This window comes from Myxocyprinus asiaticus, chromosome 24 (assembly GCF_019703515.2).
Source record: "Myxocyprinus asiaticus isolate MX2 ecotype Aquarium Trade chromosome 24, UBuf_Myxa_2, whole genome shotgun sequence".
Taxonomy (NCBI): Eukaryota; Metazoa; Chordata; class Actinopteri; order Cypriniformes; family Catostomidae; genus Myxocyprinus; species Myxocyprinus asiaticus.
This window is the reverse complement of record NC_059367.1, coordinates 7,762,198-7,778,965: the sequence shown is the minus strand read 5'-3', so window position 1 is coordinate 7,778,965 and position 16,768 is coordinate 7,762,198. Positions and strand designations below refer to the sequence as shown.

Sequence of the window (16,768 nt, the reverse complement as noted above, 5' to 3'; positions counted from 1 at the left end):
GCACACCCTGGATTCGAACTCACAACACATGAGGTTTTTAAGGTCAATGCCCTATTGAGATTTAAATCAACAATACCTCCCTACCCTAAACCTAACCGATAATGTCATAAAAAGCAAATATGACATTAAAAACTCAAAATCTGAAGTAATCACATCAGTTTGTAGTGCTTCCAAGGGCGTAGATTTGGCATGAACATTGGGGGGGGGGTTACTCATTTGAATTTCGGAATGTTCTTCTCTGTTCTATTCAGAGATTCTGGTCCCTGAAGGCACGTCAGTAATAACTTGCTCATCAGAAGAAACGCGTTCTGTTTACACAAACCACTTACAAATGAGCCCCGATGGGTTAAGCAGATGCCATGTGGACTTCAATGGCTTTTGAAAGACGTCACCAAAATATGGTTACTGTACAATGTAGTACAGTACAATGCAGCTGTTAGTGTGTGAATATGGGTGAGTGAATGTGGCCCTGTGTTAACAGTAACACAGATACTGTACTCAGATGTCAAATGTAATAAGACAAATTTTCGATTGATGCACGAATCACAAGAGATTTAGGAAGATTGTTGAAATACAGAGAGCAAACTCTTGTGCTGTGAATCAAACTATAGGTGTAATAGAACGATACAGTTTAACACACAGCACCTGAGCAGATCCCCACAGACACAGTTTCATCCTTCAGTTCTTTTTCCACCATCTGTGACGTCAATAGCAGAGATGCTTTGGAGACACATGAACCTGGGACCTTAAATTTGAACCTTGAAGGGTTAGTTCACTAAAAAAATGAATGTTCCATCATTTACTCACCCTCATGTTATACCATACTCATATGACTTTGTCTCTTACATGGAGCACAATAGAAGATGTTGGGCAAAATGTTAGCCTCAGTAACCATTCACTTTCATTGCATCATTTTTCCCTACAATAAAAGTGAATGGTGACTGAGGCAAACATTTTGCCTAGCATCTTCTTTTGTTTTCCACAGAAGTAAGAAAATCATATGGGTTTGGAACAACATGAGGGTGAGTAAATGATAACTGAATTTTTATTTTTATTTTTATTTTTTATGCACAATAATGCATAACAGATATAACAAACAAATAATTTAATGTTAAATATATCTTACATGGCAAATCTATAAAAGCAGTTTATTTCTAATACCGGAAAATAGGACAGGCAGGTCAAGACTAAAGGACTCAAACATTTCAAAACAGTAAATTATAATCTTTTTAAAAAAAACAAAAAACTTTTAATTTTATTTAATAGATGTAAAACTGGAATATTTGATCTTATTAAAAATGTGTGGTTTTAAAAACCATTGTTCCTTTGCTTTAAAAAATGGCCATTTGATCATTTAACAAGTTTTAAAGTCACACAGTAATCATTATATAAACACTTACATCAGTTTAAACAGAATAGACCACAAACAAATACACAAAAGAATTAAAAATAGATTAAAAATAGACACAAAATACACCAATGATTCTATTTGATAACCAACAACAACTAGCTTGTTTAAGTTGAACTTTCATCCACAGCAAAATGCGAGTGCACCTTTAAAGTGGAACTTTATAAGTGACAGAATGAAAGTCACATAATTTCTTCATTACTCTTGTTGGATGTAACATTTAACTCTGTGGTCACCAACACTGCATTTGCATCTGCACATGTGACTGTATCTGCCATTACATCCATGTTTACTGCATCTTCAGCTGAATCTATAGCATCTACTCATGCTTGTGCAGTTTTCGTGGGGATCCCTGCATTTTCATTGGCATCAGTCTCGAAAGGCATGACATCATCATAGTTCTCCTGATTCTCTATCTCCACTTCATAGGTGACATCATCTGCTGAGAGCACAGAGGAAAACAGTGACCGAGTGCACAAAACAAATGCACATACCAACACTGTGAGGTGTGAATATAAGTGCAGTACCGATCATGTTCTCAGGTCTCTTAGGAAGCAGTGGAAGGCTTTGATCAAAATCAGTGTGGGTTTGGATAGGGGATACATCATTGACTTGTCTCTCAATGTCATCATATTCTGTCCCAGAAGAACCTTTGCTTCTGTCGTCTGCATCCTCCTCTCCTGTTGAGGGATGGATGGATGGATATGGATGAATGGATGAATGGATGTATAAATGGATGTATGTGAATGGATGGATGAATGGATGGATGAATGGAGATGGATGGATATGTATGTATGTACAGTATGTATGTATGAATGTATGTATGCATGTATGGATGGATGTATGGATGGATGGATATGAATGGATGGATGGATGGATAGATGGATGGATGGATGTGGATGGAGATGGATGGTTGGAGGGGTGTGGATGGAGATGGATGGATATGAATGGATATGGATGAATGGATGGGTAGATGGATGTATGTGGATGAGATGCATGGATGGATGAATGGATGGATGGATGTGGATGGATATGAATGGATATGGATGGATGGATGTGGATGGATGATATGGATGGATAGATGAATGTATGTGGATGGAGATGGATGTATGTGTATGAATGGATGGATAGGTTTATGTATGTAGATGGATGGATGTGGATGGATGGATGGATGATATCAATGGATGGATGGATGGATTAATGGATAGATGGATATGAATGAATGGATGGGTGGATGGATGTGGATGGATATGGATGGATGGAGATGGATAGATATGGATGGATGGATGGATGGATGGATATGGATGGATGGATCAGGCAGACAGATTAGTTGGTTGACATGCTGTATTATACTGTATGTGTAGAAATGCATAAAAAATGGGCAAAAAGAAAAAGAGTTTCTATTAAGAACTTGATCTGTGAACATCTCACCTTGTGCATAGTTCACATCTTCATAGTCATCCTTATCAAACGACATCTTTCTCTCAGACAAATCTAAAAAAAACAAAAAACAACTTGGCTAGGATTAATATCTTCATTTGTTAATATCTTTACCTGTGCATGTATGTGTATGTGTATGTGCATGTATGAAAGCACCCTTGGTCAAATTGCTGTTGGACAACACTGGCATTAATAAAATAATGTTTTGGAATTGTATTTCATAAAGTAGCAAGAAAAGCATTAGCTTAAGTCTCTTTATGTTAATACTGGAAAAAAATAGAATGATATACCTTCATCTTCTGTCCCCATGTTATTCATTTCATTCGCATCTATTGTAATATCTTTGTCATCCTTATTTATGTAACGTCTTACTGCAAAAAGAAGATGTTTCTTTAAGAAAAGTATGCATTTTGGAGCTCAGAGAGGATAAGTAGATTTGTATACAAAAAAAAAAAAAAAAAAAGGAAAATACAAAATATGCTCATTTTAGGCAAAATTTTATGGACTGACAGCTTCAGTCACCATTCACTTTCTTTGTATGGAAAAAAAGAGCACATTCTTCAAAATTTCCCTTTTTGTGTTTCACAAAAGAAAGAAAGGCCGGAGGCTGAGTAAATTAACTATACCTTAAACCAGAGCATTTTTCTGAAAGTTTGTATACTTTCTTTTATTGCAACACCTTCTTAAATTATAACACAAACATATATATATATATATATATATATATACAGAGTTAAAAAAGGTGCTGCATAACAGGAAAGACTCCTATGGCTATTGTCCATGGTAGAAAATTATATTATATTTTTAGTGAAACAAGGTTTGAGAAACACTGATCCCTACAGGTTAAAAACGGAATGCACGCCAAACGTACCAAAATGTACTTTCGATTTCACCATGGGAGTGTGTAGGGAAAAATTAAAATGTACTTTAGTAGGATGTCCTTCTGCATGGTGCAGGTGATACTCACAGAGTAAATGGAGATGTTTCTTCCGCCTCCATATAATAATCAACACCAGCAGCACCAGGACGCCCAGTAAGAGACCAACTATCAGACCATAGTTCACTGGATATTTCTGCACATCATATCCTGTAGTTTAAAATATACAGTTAAAGCAAGAAGATACAATAACTTTTCAGAAAGTTTTTGAAACATTCAATGCTGTCAATCAAGCAAAACAACATATGTGTGACTTCAAAAATAAAAGCATTAATATACACTACATGGCCAAAAGTTTGTGGACAAAACCGCTTCTAATTAAAAATCTCACCCATTATTAAAAGGTGCAAAAAATCAAGCATACACAAAATGTGTTACTATTTAGTATTAATAATTATTATAGTTTGTTTAGTTTTCCAGTAAAATATCTAATCCTTAAAACAAAATTCATTTACTTAATTGAAAAAACCTTCACTCTATATTTGACATTAATGCATTTCAGTTGAATAAAAATTTCCATTCAACTGAATTGAGTAATTTTTTACAAAATGTACTTATTATGAAGTAAGCATATGTGAAGTATTATTACTTTAATTATTTAAAGATTACTCATTTCAGTTTGATGAAAATGTTTCATACAATTACAAGTACAACATAAACATAGAGCAAATCCCTGCAGTTTCCAACATCTAGTGGAAAACATTTCCAGAAGATTGGAAGCTGTTATAGCAATAAAGGGAGGACCAACTTCCTATTACATTTGGTAGAAGCTTTTATCCACAGCAACTTGAAGAGCACTTATTACAGGGACAGTCCCCCCAGGGCAACCTGGAGTTAAGTGCCTTGCTCAAGGACACAATTGCAGTGGCTGTGGGGATCAAACCAGCAACATTGTGCTTACCAGTTGAGTGCTTTAGCCCACTACGGTGTAGTGCTATGTGGGTGTAGTGGTTGGTTGTCCACATCCATTTGGCCATAGTGTGTGAAATGTGTTGCTGTATTTCTGTATTGAAATGTGTTTCTGCATCCCTGGTTTGCATATTTACCTTCACAACTGATTTTAGCAGGCTCATTTTTGCATGTATTTTCTTTTAAATGCTGCACGCACTGAGAAATACTATGGTAGGTGTCTGGACACTTAATTGCCACCTTTATTTCCTTGGTTATTTCCTTTTCATTCAGCAGGGTTTGACTGTTTTTGCAGTTGAGTGCATCACAAACCATCTTAACATCAGTTTCATTTAGGGCTCCACACACAAATTCCCATTTATCTCTGTATCTAACAACAAGTTTGCCACCGCATTTCTCAGTAGAACTGAATTCTGTGCTCTCTGTGCAATTAAAAAGCAAAATCACACTTTTATAAATGTGGTAGTTCATAATGCCTAATATGAATTTTAAAAAATGCATTAGTATATGTAGAAATTAACATGTATTAATTAACAGTATTATAATTGTTAGTTCATCTTAGCTACTGTGTTAACAAATGTTAACGTGCACAATCTTCCTGTAGAGTATTACCATATATTTTAACATAAAGTTTAACACATTAAAAAGCACAAAATTATTGTCGATTATTTTAATCTATAGACATCCCTTATATGATGTGTATTAACTCACCTTGACAGGCCAGAGAAACAGTTTTGTCACACTTGCCCTTCTTGGATGCACACTGCCACAGTAACGTCTCCCTGCCAGTGCAGCTGAAATACCTGCCATAAATTTTAGGAGAGACCTGTGTGCCCCAGTGGTGGATGGCCTTACCACACCCGAGGCTGTCACAAACCTTATGAGACAGCTGATCGTCCCACTCACACACATGCTCCTTATTTATGAGCACCTCCCCTGTGCAGTTGTTTGAGAGCGTAAGATTAGATTTACCTGGAGAAGAGGACCAAAATCAGGCAATTTTGTATCATTAAGAATTGCGTTTTTGCATAATTTTGGTTTATTGTGTAATAAATAAACCCATTCTCATTACTGTAATGTTAAATATATATGGATATACAGTATATTACTTAAATTGTAAAGTATTTATACATCAAGGTAGTACTTATTGTACTTTAACTTTAAAAAATATAATTGTATTTTAATAAAAAATCATTCTATTACAGTATTTTTACTGTAATACAGTAAAAAAAAAAGTTTCCTTTTGTGTTCTGCATAGCAAACGACACGAGGTTGAGTAAATAATGACAGAATTTGCATTTTTGTTGGGTAATGAGGTTAGGGGTAAAAATTTGCTTATTTGTTTTAAAAAATAATCTCACATTGTGAACATTTGTAATTGTTCAAATATAGGCTTCATTTTCTTCATGCAAAAATGTACTTTCTTATTTTTTATGTTGATTTTGGGGAGAAATATGACCCGGACATGTTTTCATTAGATTCACCCAACAAAAATTAGTGTCAGTTTCACACATAACAGCAATTAGGTACTTTGACTTAGTAGTTCTGAATGCTTTAATGTTGCTTAAAACAATAGATTCCTACCATCACATTTGATGTTTAACTGCAGCTGAGGCTGGACAAGCACATTGTCACTCTCGCATTCCCAAATATCCTTCTTCCCACTGCAACTATAGGTCTTACTCCACCATTCCTTTGTGGTACGTGGGTCACTAGAGTGTGAGATGTAGTCTCCACACTGTAGATACTGGCACATGACCTGCCCTTCCTCTTTTCCCCACCCCTGGTCACTGATGAGCTGTGGTAGAGATTTGTCTGAACTCACAGCATATACAGGGCCACTGCATGTGCCTTCTTTCTTATAGAGGATAAGCCGTCTCCATTCTGATTACGTGAACAACAGAAATGTCAGAGGTTTCATAAGCATGTGGAGGTGTTCCAAGTGTGCTAATATTAGGTACAACAGTACACTTGCTTGTGTGATATTGCTTAGTTAAAATATTCAAACTAAAGACTTAACTCAATTGTTTTTTGGAAATAAGGTGAAGTGTGTAATTTTTGCAAGGCCAGTGACACCAAATGGAATTGCTAAAATAATAAAGGTAATTCCAAACATATGATTGCCAATGTAGGCCATGAATTATAATTAAAGGAATGTTCCGGGTTCAATACAAGTTGAGCTCAGTCAACAGCATTTGTGTCATAATATTAATAACCACAAAAATGTATTTTGACTCATCCCTCCTTTTCTTTAAAAAAAGCAAAAATCTTGGTTCCAGTGAGGCACTTAAAGGAAGTGAATGGGGGCCAATTTTTGAACATTAAAATACTCACTGTTTCAAAAGTATAGCCACAAGACATAAAGTAAATGCGTATAAAAATTATTTTAGTGTGATAAAATCACTTACTAACCTTTTTCATGTAACGTTATAGCCAGTTTTACAACTTTGTTACCATGATGATGTAATGTCAACAAACATTAAAACGACTGTAAAAATGACCATTTAAACTAACTTTACAGCTCAAATAATACACAAGTTTTAACAGAAGAATTAAGGCAAGGGCTTTAATAAAATTATAAGCCTAATTATAAATCCTCTTTAAATTGCCCCATTCACTTCCATTGTAAGTGCCTCACTGAAACCCAGATTTTTGCTTTTTTTTTTTAAAGAAATGGAGGGACGAGTTTAAACTAATTTGTGTGTTAATCAACATTATGCCACAAATGCTATCAACTGAGCTTAAGTTGTTTTGAAGCCGGAACATTCCTTTAACTTGTTTTCTCGACAAAAAGACTTTTGTTTGTGAACTACTAATAATTCATGCCAGAAATATTGGCATTTTGGCAGTAATTGGCAGTAATTTCAAACATACAATGTTTTGATGTCAAAACTGTTGTGTTCCAGAAATTACACCCTTTAACTATACATTTATAAACATATAAATAATCAAATTAACCTAGGAATTAAATGCATACCTGAGCATTTGAGATAGCCAATATTGCATTTAGTGGTCACTGAAATGTCAGAAAGGTTACATTTGGAAACGGAGTTGACGCCATTCGCACATTTGAGGCCGGACAGTCCTTGGGCTTGGGACTCCCCATACAGAGGCCCAACAACAGATTCAGCCACCCCACAGTTAAGTTCACTGCAAATTGCATTTTGAGCATTTTTATCAAGGCTGTCATTGCAGACCGGTGTCCACTTCCCAGGATAAAACAACTGCACTTTCCCAGCGCATTTGTCTCTCGGATCCTCCAGTTTAGCTTTCACACTGGCTGCAGAAAATACATTAAATAAGTGTTTATTAAAATGGTTTTCACTCTAAGCTTAAAACTGGGTTAACATCTTTTAACCCCAGATAATGTCCACTTTTAACCCTGGGTTAAGCAACGCTTCACACTTATAATTTTGAAAAAGGGTTAGCAACACTTTTAACTCTTAAAAGCACTTTCATCTGCAGTTTACTTGACAAATTGCAATGTAAAACTGCATGTGAAACAATGCAGTGCTTTGCTAAAATGCTTTTACCTATGTAAATGTTTTGTGTAGAATATTTTAGAATTTTCTTAAAAACAAAAAACAGAACAAAACTAAACTAAACAGAACAAAACTAATCTAAATTAAAGCATAACAAAACACAAAACTAAACTAAAAACTAATCAAAAAACTAAACTAAACATAACTAAACTAAATTAAACTAAACACAAAACTAAACTAAACACAAAACATCTCGGTTACTGTCATAACCTCCGTTCCCTGATGGAGGGAACAAGACGTTGTGTCGATGTAGTGACACTAGGGGTCGATCTCGAGAGCCCGAGACACCTTCAGATCTTTGAGAAAAGGCCAATGGGAATTGGCGAGAAGAATTTGCATGCCACTCCCCCCAACATACGGGTATAAAAGGAAGGCTGGAATGCGGATTCATTCAGGTTTTTGCACTTAGGAGCCGAGACAAGGTCCCGGCCATTACAGCGGTGTAGTTCAGCCTGTGGCAAGAGGGACATAATGTCTCGTTCCCTCCATCAGGGAACGGAGGTTACGACAGTAACCAAGACATTCCCCTTCTGTCACTCACTCGACGTTGTGTCGATGTAGTGACACTAGGGGTCCCTATACGAAATGCCACAATGGTTGAACTGTGTTACGTGAACTGCCGATGCAGGTGTAGGCAAGCTACTGTGAGCATAGGAACAGATGCACTCGGACTGCACATAGCCTCCCCAGATGCCCCAAAACATTATATAATTCCCAACAACCCTTGGGGGGGGAGACGTTTCTAGTATGGGAGCAGGCCATGCCAGCCGCGGCCTTTTCTCTCTAAGTTTTTCTCTCCACAGAAATTGTGATTTGGCTGGGGCCTTTAAATGCTCATAAAATGCGCCGGGAAGGCGTTCTTTTCCGTTCCTATTCTTTCAGGGGGAAAAGACCCTATGGAGGCCACACCCTGGAGGGTAAAAAAGTGGCGAATACGTCATATGGGCCTAAGGCCGCACATGGAAGAGGCGCAGCGGTAGGTCCTGCCCTTCGTAGGGGCAGAGAGGGCTCTGCCAAGGGAGATGCGGGTCTACCGAAAAAGGGAGACTGTACAGCGGAAGATACATCACAGGAGGTTACCGGGGTAACCGAGACCTGTGGAACACTTACCTCAGTTCAGGGCATGTTAGCACATGTACTGGGTCTGACTACAAATTCCTCTGCTGTATTCATGAGTCAGAGGACTAGGAGGAAGGACATCCACGGTTCACAGGTTGTGAACATGCATGGGAGAGAAGAGCGCACAGCTTCACCTCCTGGAGGGGAAAGGCACTATTCACAAGTGGTACACCCGGCCAGCTACCCCGCGTAATGAAACTTACCTGTTTGTACCTGAAAGAACACGGGACGAAACCGGCTCAACACGGAGATTGTAAAATCTCGTGAAGGTATTGGGTGTTGCCCAGCCCGCTGCTCTACAGATGTCTGCTAGAGAAGTGCCATTGGCCAGTGCCCACGAGGATGCCACACTCCTTGTGGAGTGTGTTCGAACCCGCAAGGGGGCGGGCACGGACTGGGTCTAGTAAGCCAAAGCGATGGTGTCCACAATCCAGTGGGAAAGCCTCTGTTTGGAGACAGCGTTCCCTTTCCACTGTCCGCCGAAGCAGACAAAGAGCTGCTCAGATTGTATAAAGCTCTGCGTGCGATCCAAGTAGATGCGCAAAGCACGTACCAGACACAGCAACGAGAAGGCTGGGTCTGCCTCCTCCGGGGGCAGTGCTTGCAGGCTCACCACCTGATCCCTAAAAGGGGTCGTGGGAACCTTGGGCACGTAGCCCAGTCGGGGTCTTAGGATCACGTGAGAGTCTTCTGGACCGAACTCTAGGCACTATTCGCTGATAGAGAACGCTTGCAGGTCCCCGACCCTCTTGATGGAAGTGAGTGTGGTCAGGAGGGCGGTCTTCAATGAGACGGACTTTAACTCAACTGACTCTATGGGCTCGAACGGGGCTCTCCATAGGCCTAAAAGGACCGTGGAGAGGTCCCATGAGGGAAAGAGGTGCGGTCTAGGAGGGTTCAACCTCCTGGTGCCTCTCAGGAACCTGATGATCAGGTCATGCTTACCAAGAGACTTACCTTCAACAGCGTCGTGGTGTGCTGCTATAGCAGCTACATAGACCTTGAGAGTGGAGGGGGACAGCCGCCGTCCAACTTCTCTTGCAGGAAGGAAAGCACTGACCCGACTGTGCACCTCTGGGGGTCTTTGCTACGGGAAGAACACCACTTATCGAAGATACGCCACTTCAGGGAATACAGCTGCCTTGTAGAAGGAGCTCTGGTCTGAGTGATTGTGTTAACCACTGCAGGCAGTAGACCAGTTAGGTCTTATGCATCCCGTCCAGGGACAAGACATGGAGATTCCAGAGGTCTGGGCGTGGGTGCCAGATGGTGCCCGTCCCTGAGAAAGAAGGTCCTTCCTCAGGGGAATTTGCTAGGGAGATGCTGTCGTGAGGGGTGTGAGGTCCGAGAACCAAGTCTGGGTGGGCCAATATGGAGCCACGAGAATGTCCTGCTCCTCGTCCTCCCTGACCTTGCACAGAACCTATGCAAGTAGGCTCACTGGGGGGAACGTGTATTTGCGCAGCCCCCGGGGCCAGCTGTGTGCCAGCGTGTCTGTACCGAGGGGAGCTCCTGTCAGGGCATATCAGAGCGGGCAGTGGGAGGATTACCGGGAGGCAAACAGGTCTAACTGTGCCTTGCCGAATTGACTCCAAATCAGCTGGACCACCTGGGGGTGGAGTCTCCACTCTCCCCTGAGCGTCACCTGCTGCGACAGAGCATCTGTTGTGGCGTTGAGGTTGCCAGGGATATGAGTGGCCCGCAGCGACCTGAGTCACCGCTGACTCCAGAGGAGGAGGTGACGGGTGAGTTGCAACATGCGACGAGAGGGTAAACCACCTTGGCGGTTTATATAAGCCACTGTCATCATGTTGTCCATCCGGACCAACACGTGCTTGCCCTGGATCAATGGCAATAGCCTCCGCAGGGCGAGCTGTACTGCCAGCCACTCGAGGCAGTTGTGCCAATGCAGGTGAGGTCCTGTCCTGGAGCCAGCGGCTGCATGCCCATTGTACACAGCGCACCAGCCTGTCTTGGAGGCGTCCGCCATAACCACGACGTGCCTGGACACTTGCTGTATGGGGACTCCAGCCCGCAGGAACGCAAGGTCTGTCCAAGGGCTGAAAAGGTGGTGGCAAGCGGGCGTGAGAGCCACGCGATGTGTGCCACGGCGCCATGCATACCTCAGGACTCGGGTCTGGAGCCAGTGTATTAGTGGTCTCATATGCATCAACCCGAGCGACGTGACCGCCGCTGAGGATGCCATATGCCCCAGGAGCCTCTGAAAGTACTTCAGTGGGACCGACATTTCCCACCTGAATAAGTTCAGGCAGTTCATCACCGACTGCGCGGCTCGCATGTGAGGCGCACTATCATTGACACCAAGTCTAACTCTATGCTGAGAAAAGACATGCTCTTTTCAAAGATGCTGATGCTGTCCAAGAAGCGGGGGGTGTCCCTCTCCTGCGGGGGGCTCTACGCTGGGGCGGAGCCGGTTGAGTTTGTGTCGCCACTGGGGGATGCCCTCAGCGAACAGACGGGGTGCGCACTCTTGAGCCGCATCGGGGCAAGACATACTGAATGGCCTCCATCTGTTGCTTCACGGCCGAGAACTGCTGGGAGAAGTCCTCGATGGTGTCGCCGAAGAGGCCGACCTGGGAGATGGGTGTGTTAAGGAACCGTGCCTTGTCCGTGTCCCTCATCTTGACCAGGTTCAGCCAAAGGTGGTGTTCCTGGACCACAAGCGTGGACATCATCTGCCCGAGTGCACGTGCTTTGACCTTAGTTGCACGGAGGGCGAAACTAAGGACTGGAGGGGGCGTGGCCGTGAGCGGCGCGCCGAACCCAGAAACCAGTGGTCAAGCCGCGAGTGCTAAGGGGCGGGTGGAGGGTTCCACTCAAGCTCAACACTTGCGGCAGCCCGGGCAAGAATGGCGGTCAGCTCCACGTCAGCCTCAGACTGGGCTGCCACACCCGAATGCGGCAGCCCAGTCGAGTCCTTGGCATCCGACATCAAGGCGCTCTCCGATGCAGCGATTGACATCTCATCTGGCTCACGAGCTCCGAAAGAGACATTAGGCTGGCACTGAGGTGAGCTGCCTGTCTCATCCCAGAACTGGATGGGCGCAAACGAGCGTACCAGGAAGTAGGCGGTCCGTGGGGGTTTACCCGGTGGAACCGTACCCATTGAAGCCCCTGAATCACCTTCAGCATCAACCAGGGCGGCCTCGTACCCATAGGAAGAAGGACCAGTGGGGGGGACAGCTGAAGTGAAGTGAAGTAAACACAAAACCAAATGAAATTAAACTAAACTAAACTAAAACAAAACACAAAACTAAACAAAACACAAAATTAAACTAATCTAAAATAAAATAAAATAAACAAAAAACTAAACTAAACTAAAAACTAAGCAAAAAACAAACAAAACAAAACAAAGCTAAACTAAAAACAAAACCAAATTCAACTAATCTAAACTAAACTAATCTAATCTAATCAAACTAAACTAAAACAAAACACAAAACTAAACTAAATTAAACTAAAAACTAAATAACAAAATAAATAAATAAATAAATAAATGAAAAAATAAGCAAAAAACAAAACCAAACAAAACAAGAAAACTGAGCTGACAGATATCACTAAAATAGGTGGCACAGGAATCTGTTACAGCAGTTGTAAAGAGAATACATACTGTAACTTTACATGTACGACATTTGCATAGACATTACCTGTGCATATGACATGGGCAGGGCTTCTGCAAATGAAGTCAGTGTTGGGAATAAAATTGCACATGTTCATATTTTTCACATCCTTTGGGCAATACACACTATAGTCTTTCACTTGAAGATAACTGTCTTTGTTGGCTGGAGTGCCCTTAATTTGATCTCCACAGCCCAGGTTCTCACACAGTTTTTTGGAGTCTTCTGTTTTCCAAGTCTTATTGCAAACTCCTCCACAACTGTTATCTCTACAGACCTCCACCATCCCTGAGCACCCGTCTACTCCTGAGTTCCGCAGTGAGACTTTCACTGCTTTCACTGCCACATTAAAGACTGACGTCATTAAGAATATGTGCACTTTATATACAGTATAGCAAAAAATAAGGAACTATCCCTCCTGGGGGGAAAAAAACGCTAAAACTAGCCTAAGTTGGTTAATTGGTCTCAGCTGGTCACCCAAGATATTCAGACAAAAACAACAGCAGATATTTTTATCTACTGTATACAAACTGTACTGTTTAAAGGTCCATATCACAATGGCATTTTGTTGGCATGTTTACCTGAACATTTGACATTGGCATGTGTGGTGTTCTTCTCTATGTCAAAAGACACAACAGTTCCACACTGCATTGCACGGCACACATCAGTTTTATTTTTCTGAGTGTTAAAATTTTCAGGTAGACTCTTGCCAGTAAATGACTCAGTACGCACTCTTCCCTGGCAGGGCGAGTCACCTTCAAAGAACATAAGTTCTTCCTCTAAAAAGAAAGATAAAGGGATTGTGGTTACTCACAGGTACATACTCGACAGCTAATGTACAGGTGCATCTCAATAAATTAGAATGTCGTGGAAAAGTTCATTTATTTCAGTAATTCAACTCAAATTGTGAAACTCGTGTATTAAATAAATTCAATGCACACAGACTGAAGTAGTTTAAGCCTTTGGTTCTTTTAATCGTGATGATTTTGGCTCACATTTAACAAAAACCCACCAATTCACTATCTCAACAAATTAGAATACATCATAAGACCAATAAAAAAAAAAACATTTTTAGTGAATTGTTGGCCTTCTGGAAAGTATGTTCATTTACTGTATATGTACTCAATACTTGGTAGGGGCTCCTTTTGCTTTAATTACTGCCTCAATTCGGCGTGGCATGGAGGTGATCAGTTTGTGGCACTGCTGAGGTGGTATGGAAGCCCAGGTTTCTTTGACAGTGGCCTTCAGCTCATCTGCATTTTTTGGTCTCTTGTTTCTCATTTTCCTCTTGACAATACCCCATAGATTCTCTATGGGGTTCAGGTCTGGTGAGTTTGCTGGCCAGTCAAGCACACCAACACCATTTAACCAACTTTTGGTGCTTTTGGCAGTGTGGGCAGGTGCCAAATCCTGCTGGAAAATGAAATCAGCATCTTTAAAAAGCTGGTCAGCAGAAGGAAGCATGAAGTGCTCCAAAATATCTTGGTAAACGGGTGCAGTGACTTTGGTTTTCAAAAAACACAATGGACCAACACCAGCAGATGACATTGCACTGTCTTCAAGCAACTTGGGCTATGAGCTTCTCCGCCCTTCCTCCAGACTCTAGGACCTTGGTTTCCAAATGAAATACAAAACTTGCTCTCATCTGAAAAGAGGACTTTGGACCACTGGGCAACAGTCCAGTTCTTCTTCTCCTTAGCCCAGGTAAGATGCCTCTGACATTGTCTGTGGTTCAGGAGTGGCTTAACAAGAGGAATACGACAACTGTAGCCAAATTCCTTGACACGTCTGTGTGTGGTGGCTCTTGATGCTTTGACCCCAGCCTCAGTCCATTCCTTGTGAAGTTCACCCAAATTCTTGAATCAATTTTGCATGAAAATCCTCATAAGGCTGCGGTTCTCTCGGTTGGTTGTGCATCTTTTTCTTCCACACTTTTTCCTTCCACTCAACTTTCTGTTAACATGCTTGGATACAGCACTCTGTGAACAGCCAGCTTCTTTGGCAATGAATGTTTGTGGCTTACCCTCCTTGTGAAGGGTGTCAATGATTGTCTTCTGGACAACTGTCAGATCAGCAGTCTTCCCCATGATTGTGTAGCCTAGTGAACCAAACTGACAGACCATTTTGAAGGCTCAGGAAACCTTTGCAGGTGTTTTGAGTTGATTAGCTGATTGGCATGTCACCATATTCTAATTTTTTGAGATAGTGAATTGGTGGGTTTTTGTTAAATGTGAGCCAAAATCATCACAATTAAAAGAACCAAAGACTTAAACTACTTCAGTCTGTGTGCACTGAATTTATTTAATACACGAGTTTCACAATTTGAGTTGAATTACTGAAATAAATGAACTTTTCCACGACATTCTAATTTATTGAGATGCACCTGTAGTAGATAGACACTATCTACACAATCTACTGGGTTAATGCAAAGCATGGTAACCATAAGATAATATATATATATATATATATATATATATATATATATATATATATATATATATATATATATATATATATATATATATACAGTGCATCCGGAAAGTATTCACGCTTCACTTTTTCCATATTTTGTTATGTTACAGCCTTATTCCAAAATGGATTACATTCATTATTTTCCTCAAAATTCTACAAACAATACCCTATAATGACAATGTGAAAGAAGTTTGTTTGAAATCTTTGCAAATGTATTAAAAATAAAAAATGAAAAAAGTATTCACAGCCTTTGCCATGACACTCAAAATTGGGCTCAGGTGCATCCTGTTTCCACTGATCATCCTTGAGATGTTTCTACAGCTTGATTGGATATGATGCTACAAGCTTGGCACCATTTTTGGGCAGTTTCTTCTATTCTTCTTTGCAGAACCTCTCAAGCTCCATCAGGTTGGATGGGGAGTGTCGGTGCACAGCCATTTTCAGATCTCTCCAGAGATGTTCAATCGGGTTCAAGTATGGGCTCTGGCTGGGCCACTCAAGGACATTCATAGAGTTGTCCCGGAGCCACTCCTTTGTTATCTTGGCTGTGTGCTTAGGGTCGTTGTCCTGTTGGAAGACGAAACCTTCACCCCAGTCTGAGGTCCAGAGCACTCTGGAGCAGGTTTTCATCAAGGATGTCTCTGTACATTGCTGCATTCATCTTTCCCCCGATGCTGACTAGTCTCCCAGTTCCTGCTGCTGAAAAACATCCCCACAGCATGATGCTGCCACCACCATGCTTCACTGTAGGATGGTATTGTCCAGGTGATGAGCGGTGCCTGGTTTCCTCCAGACATGACGCTTGCCATTCAGGCCAAAGAGTTCAATCTTTGTTTCTCATGGTCTGAGAGTCCTTCAGGTGCCTTTTGGCAAACTCCAGGCAGGCTGTCATGTGCCTTTTACTGAGGAGTGGCTTCCGTCTGGCCACTCTAGAGATGCTTGTTCTTCTGGAAGGTTCTCCTCTCTCCACAGAGAAATACTGGAGCTCTATCAGAGTGACCATTGGGTTCTTGGTCACCTCCCTGACTAAGGCCCTTCTCCCCCGATCGCTCAGTTTGGCCGAGCGACCAGCTCTAGGAAGAGTCCTGGTGGTTCCAAACTTCTTCCATTTACGGATGATGGAGGCAGCTGTGGGACCTTCAATGCTGCAGAAATTTTTCTGTACCCTTCCCCAGATCTGTGCCTCGATACAATCCTGTCTCGGAGGTCTACAGACAATTCCTTGGACTTCATGGCTTGGTTTGTGCTCTGACATGCACTGTTAACTGTGGGACCTTATATAGACGGGTGTGTGCCTTTCCAAATC

The 16,768-nt window shown here is 41.5% G+C and overlaps 1 protein-coding gene across 2 annotated transcripts in view; it reads right to left on the bottom strand.

Moving 5' to 3' along the window:
• Positions 1 to 1,132: 1,132 nt before the first annotated feature.
• LOC127415010 (scavenger receptor cysteine-rich type 1 protein M160) overlaps positions 1,133 to 16,768 on the bottom strand; it is a 28,712-nt gene continuing 13,076 nt past the window's right edge. The window contains exons 8-18 of one of the 2 annotated variants that reach the window (XM_051653457.1): positions 13,572 to 13,769; positions 13,021 to 13,329; positions 7,672 to 7,974; positions 6,279 to 6,578; positions 5,406 to 5,666; positions 4,832 to 5,116; positions 3,816 to 3,935; positions 3,139 to 3,219; positions 2,840 to 2,902; positions 1,936 to 2,088; positions 1,133 to 1,850 (exon numbers count right to left, since the gene is read on the bottom strand). In XM_051653457.1, the coding sequence (XP_051509417.1) occupies positions 1,732 to 1,850; positions 1,936 to 2,088; positions 2,840 to 2,902; positions 3,139 to 3,219; positions 3,816 to 3,935; positions 4,832 to 5,116; positions 5,406 to 5,666; positions 6,279 to 6,578; positions 7,672 to 7,974; positions 13,021 to 13,329; positions 13,572 to 13,769 (2,192 nt within the window). In that variant the 3' untranslated portion in view covers positions 1,133 to 1,731. The remainder of the gene's footprint in view (positions 1,851 to 1,935; positions 2,089 to 2,839; positions 2,903 to 3,138; positions 3,220 to 3,815; positions 3,936 to 4,831; positions 5,117 to 5,405; positions 5,667 to 6,278; positions 6,579 to 7,671; positions 7,975 to 13,020; positions 13,330 to 13,571; positions 13,770 to 16,768) is intronic. The other variant, XM_051653458.1, reaches the window with a different exon arrangement.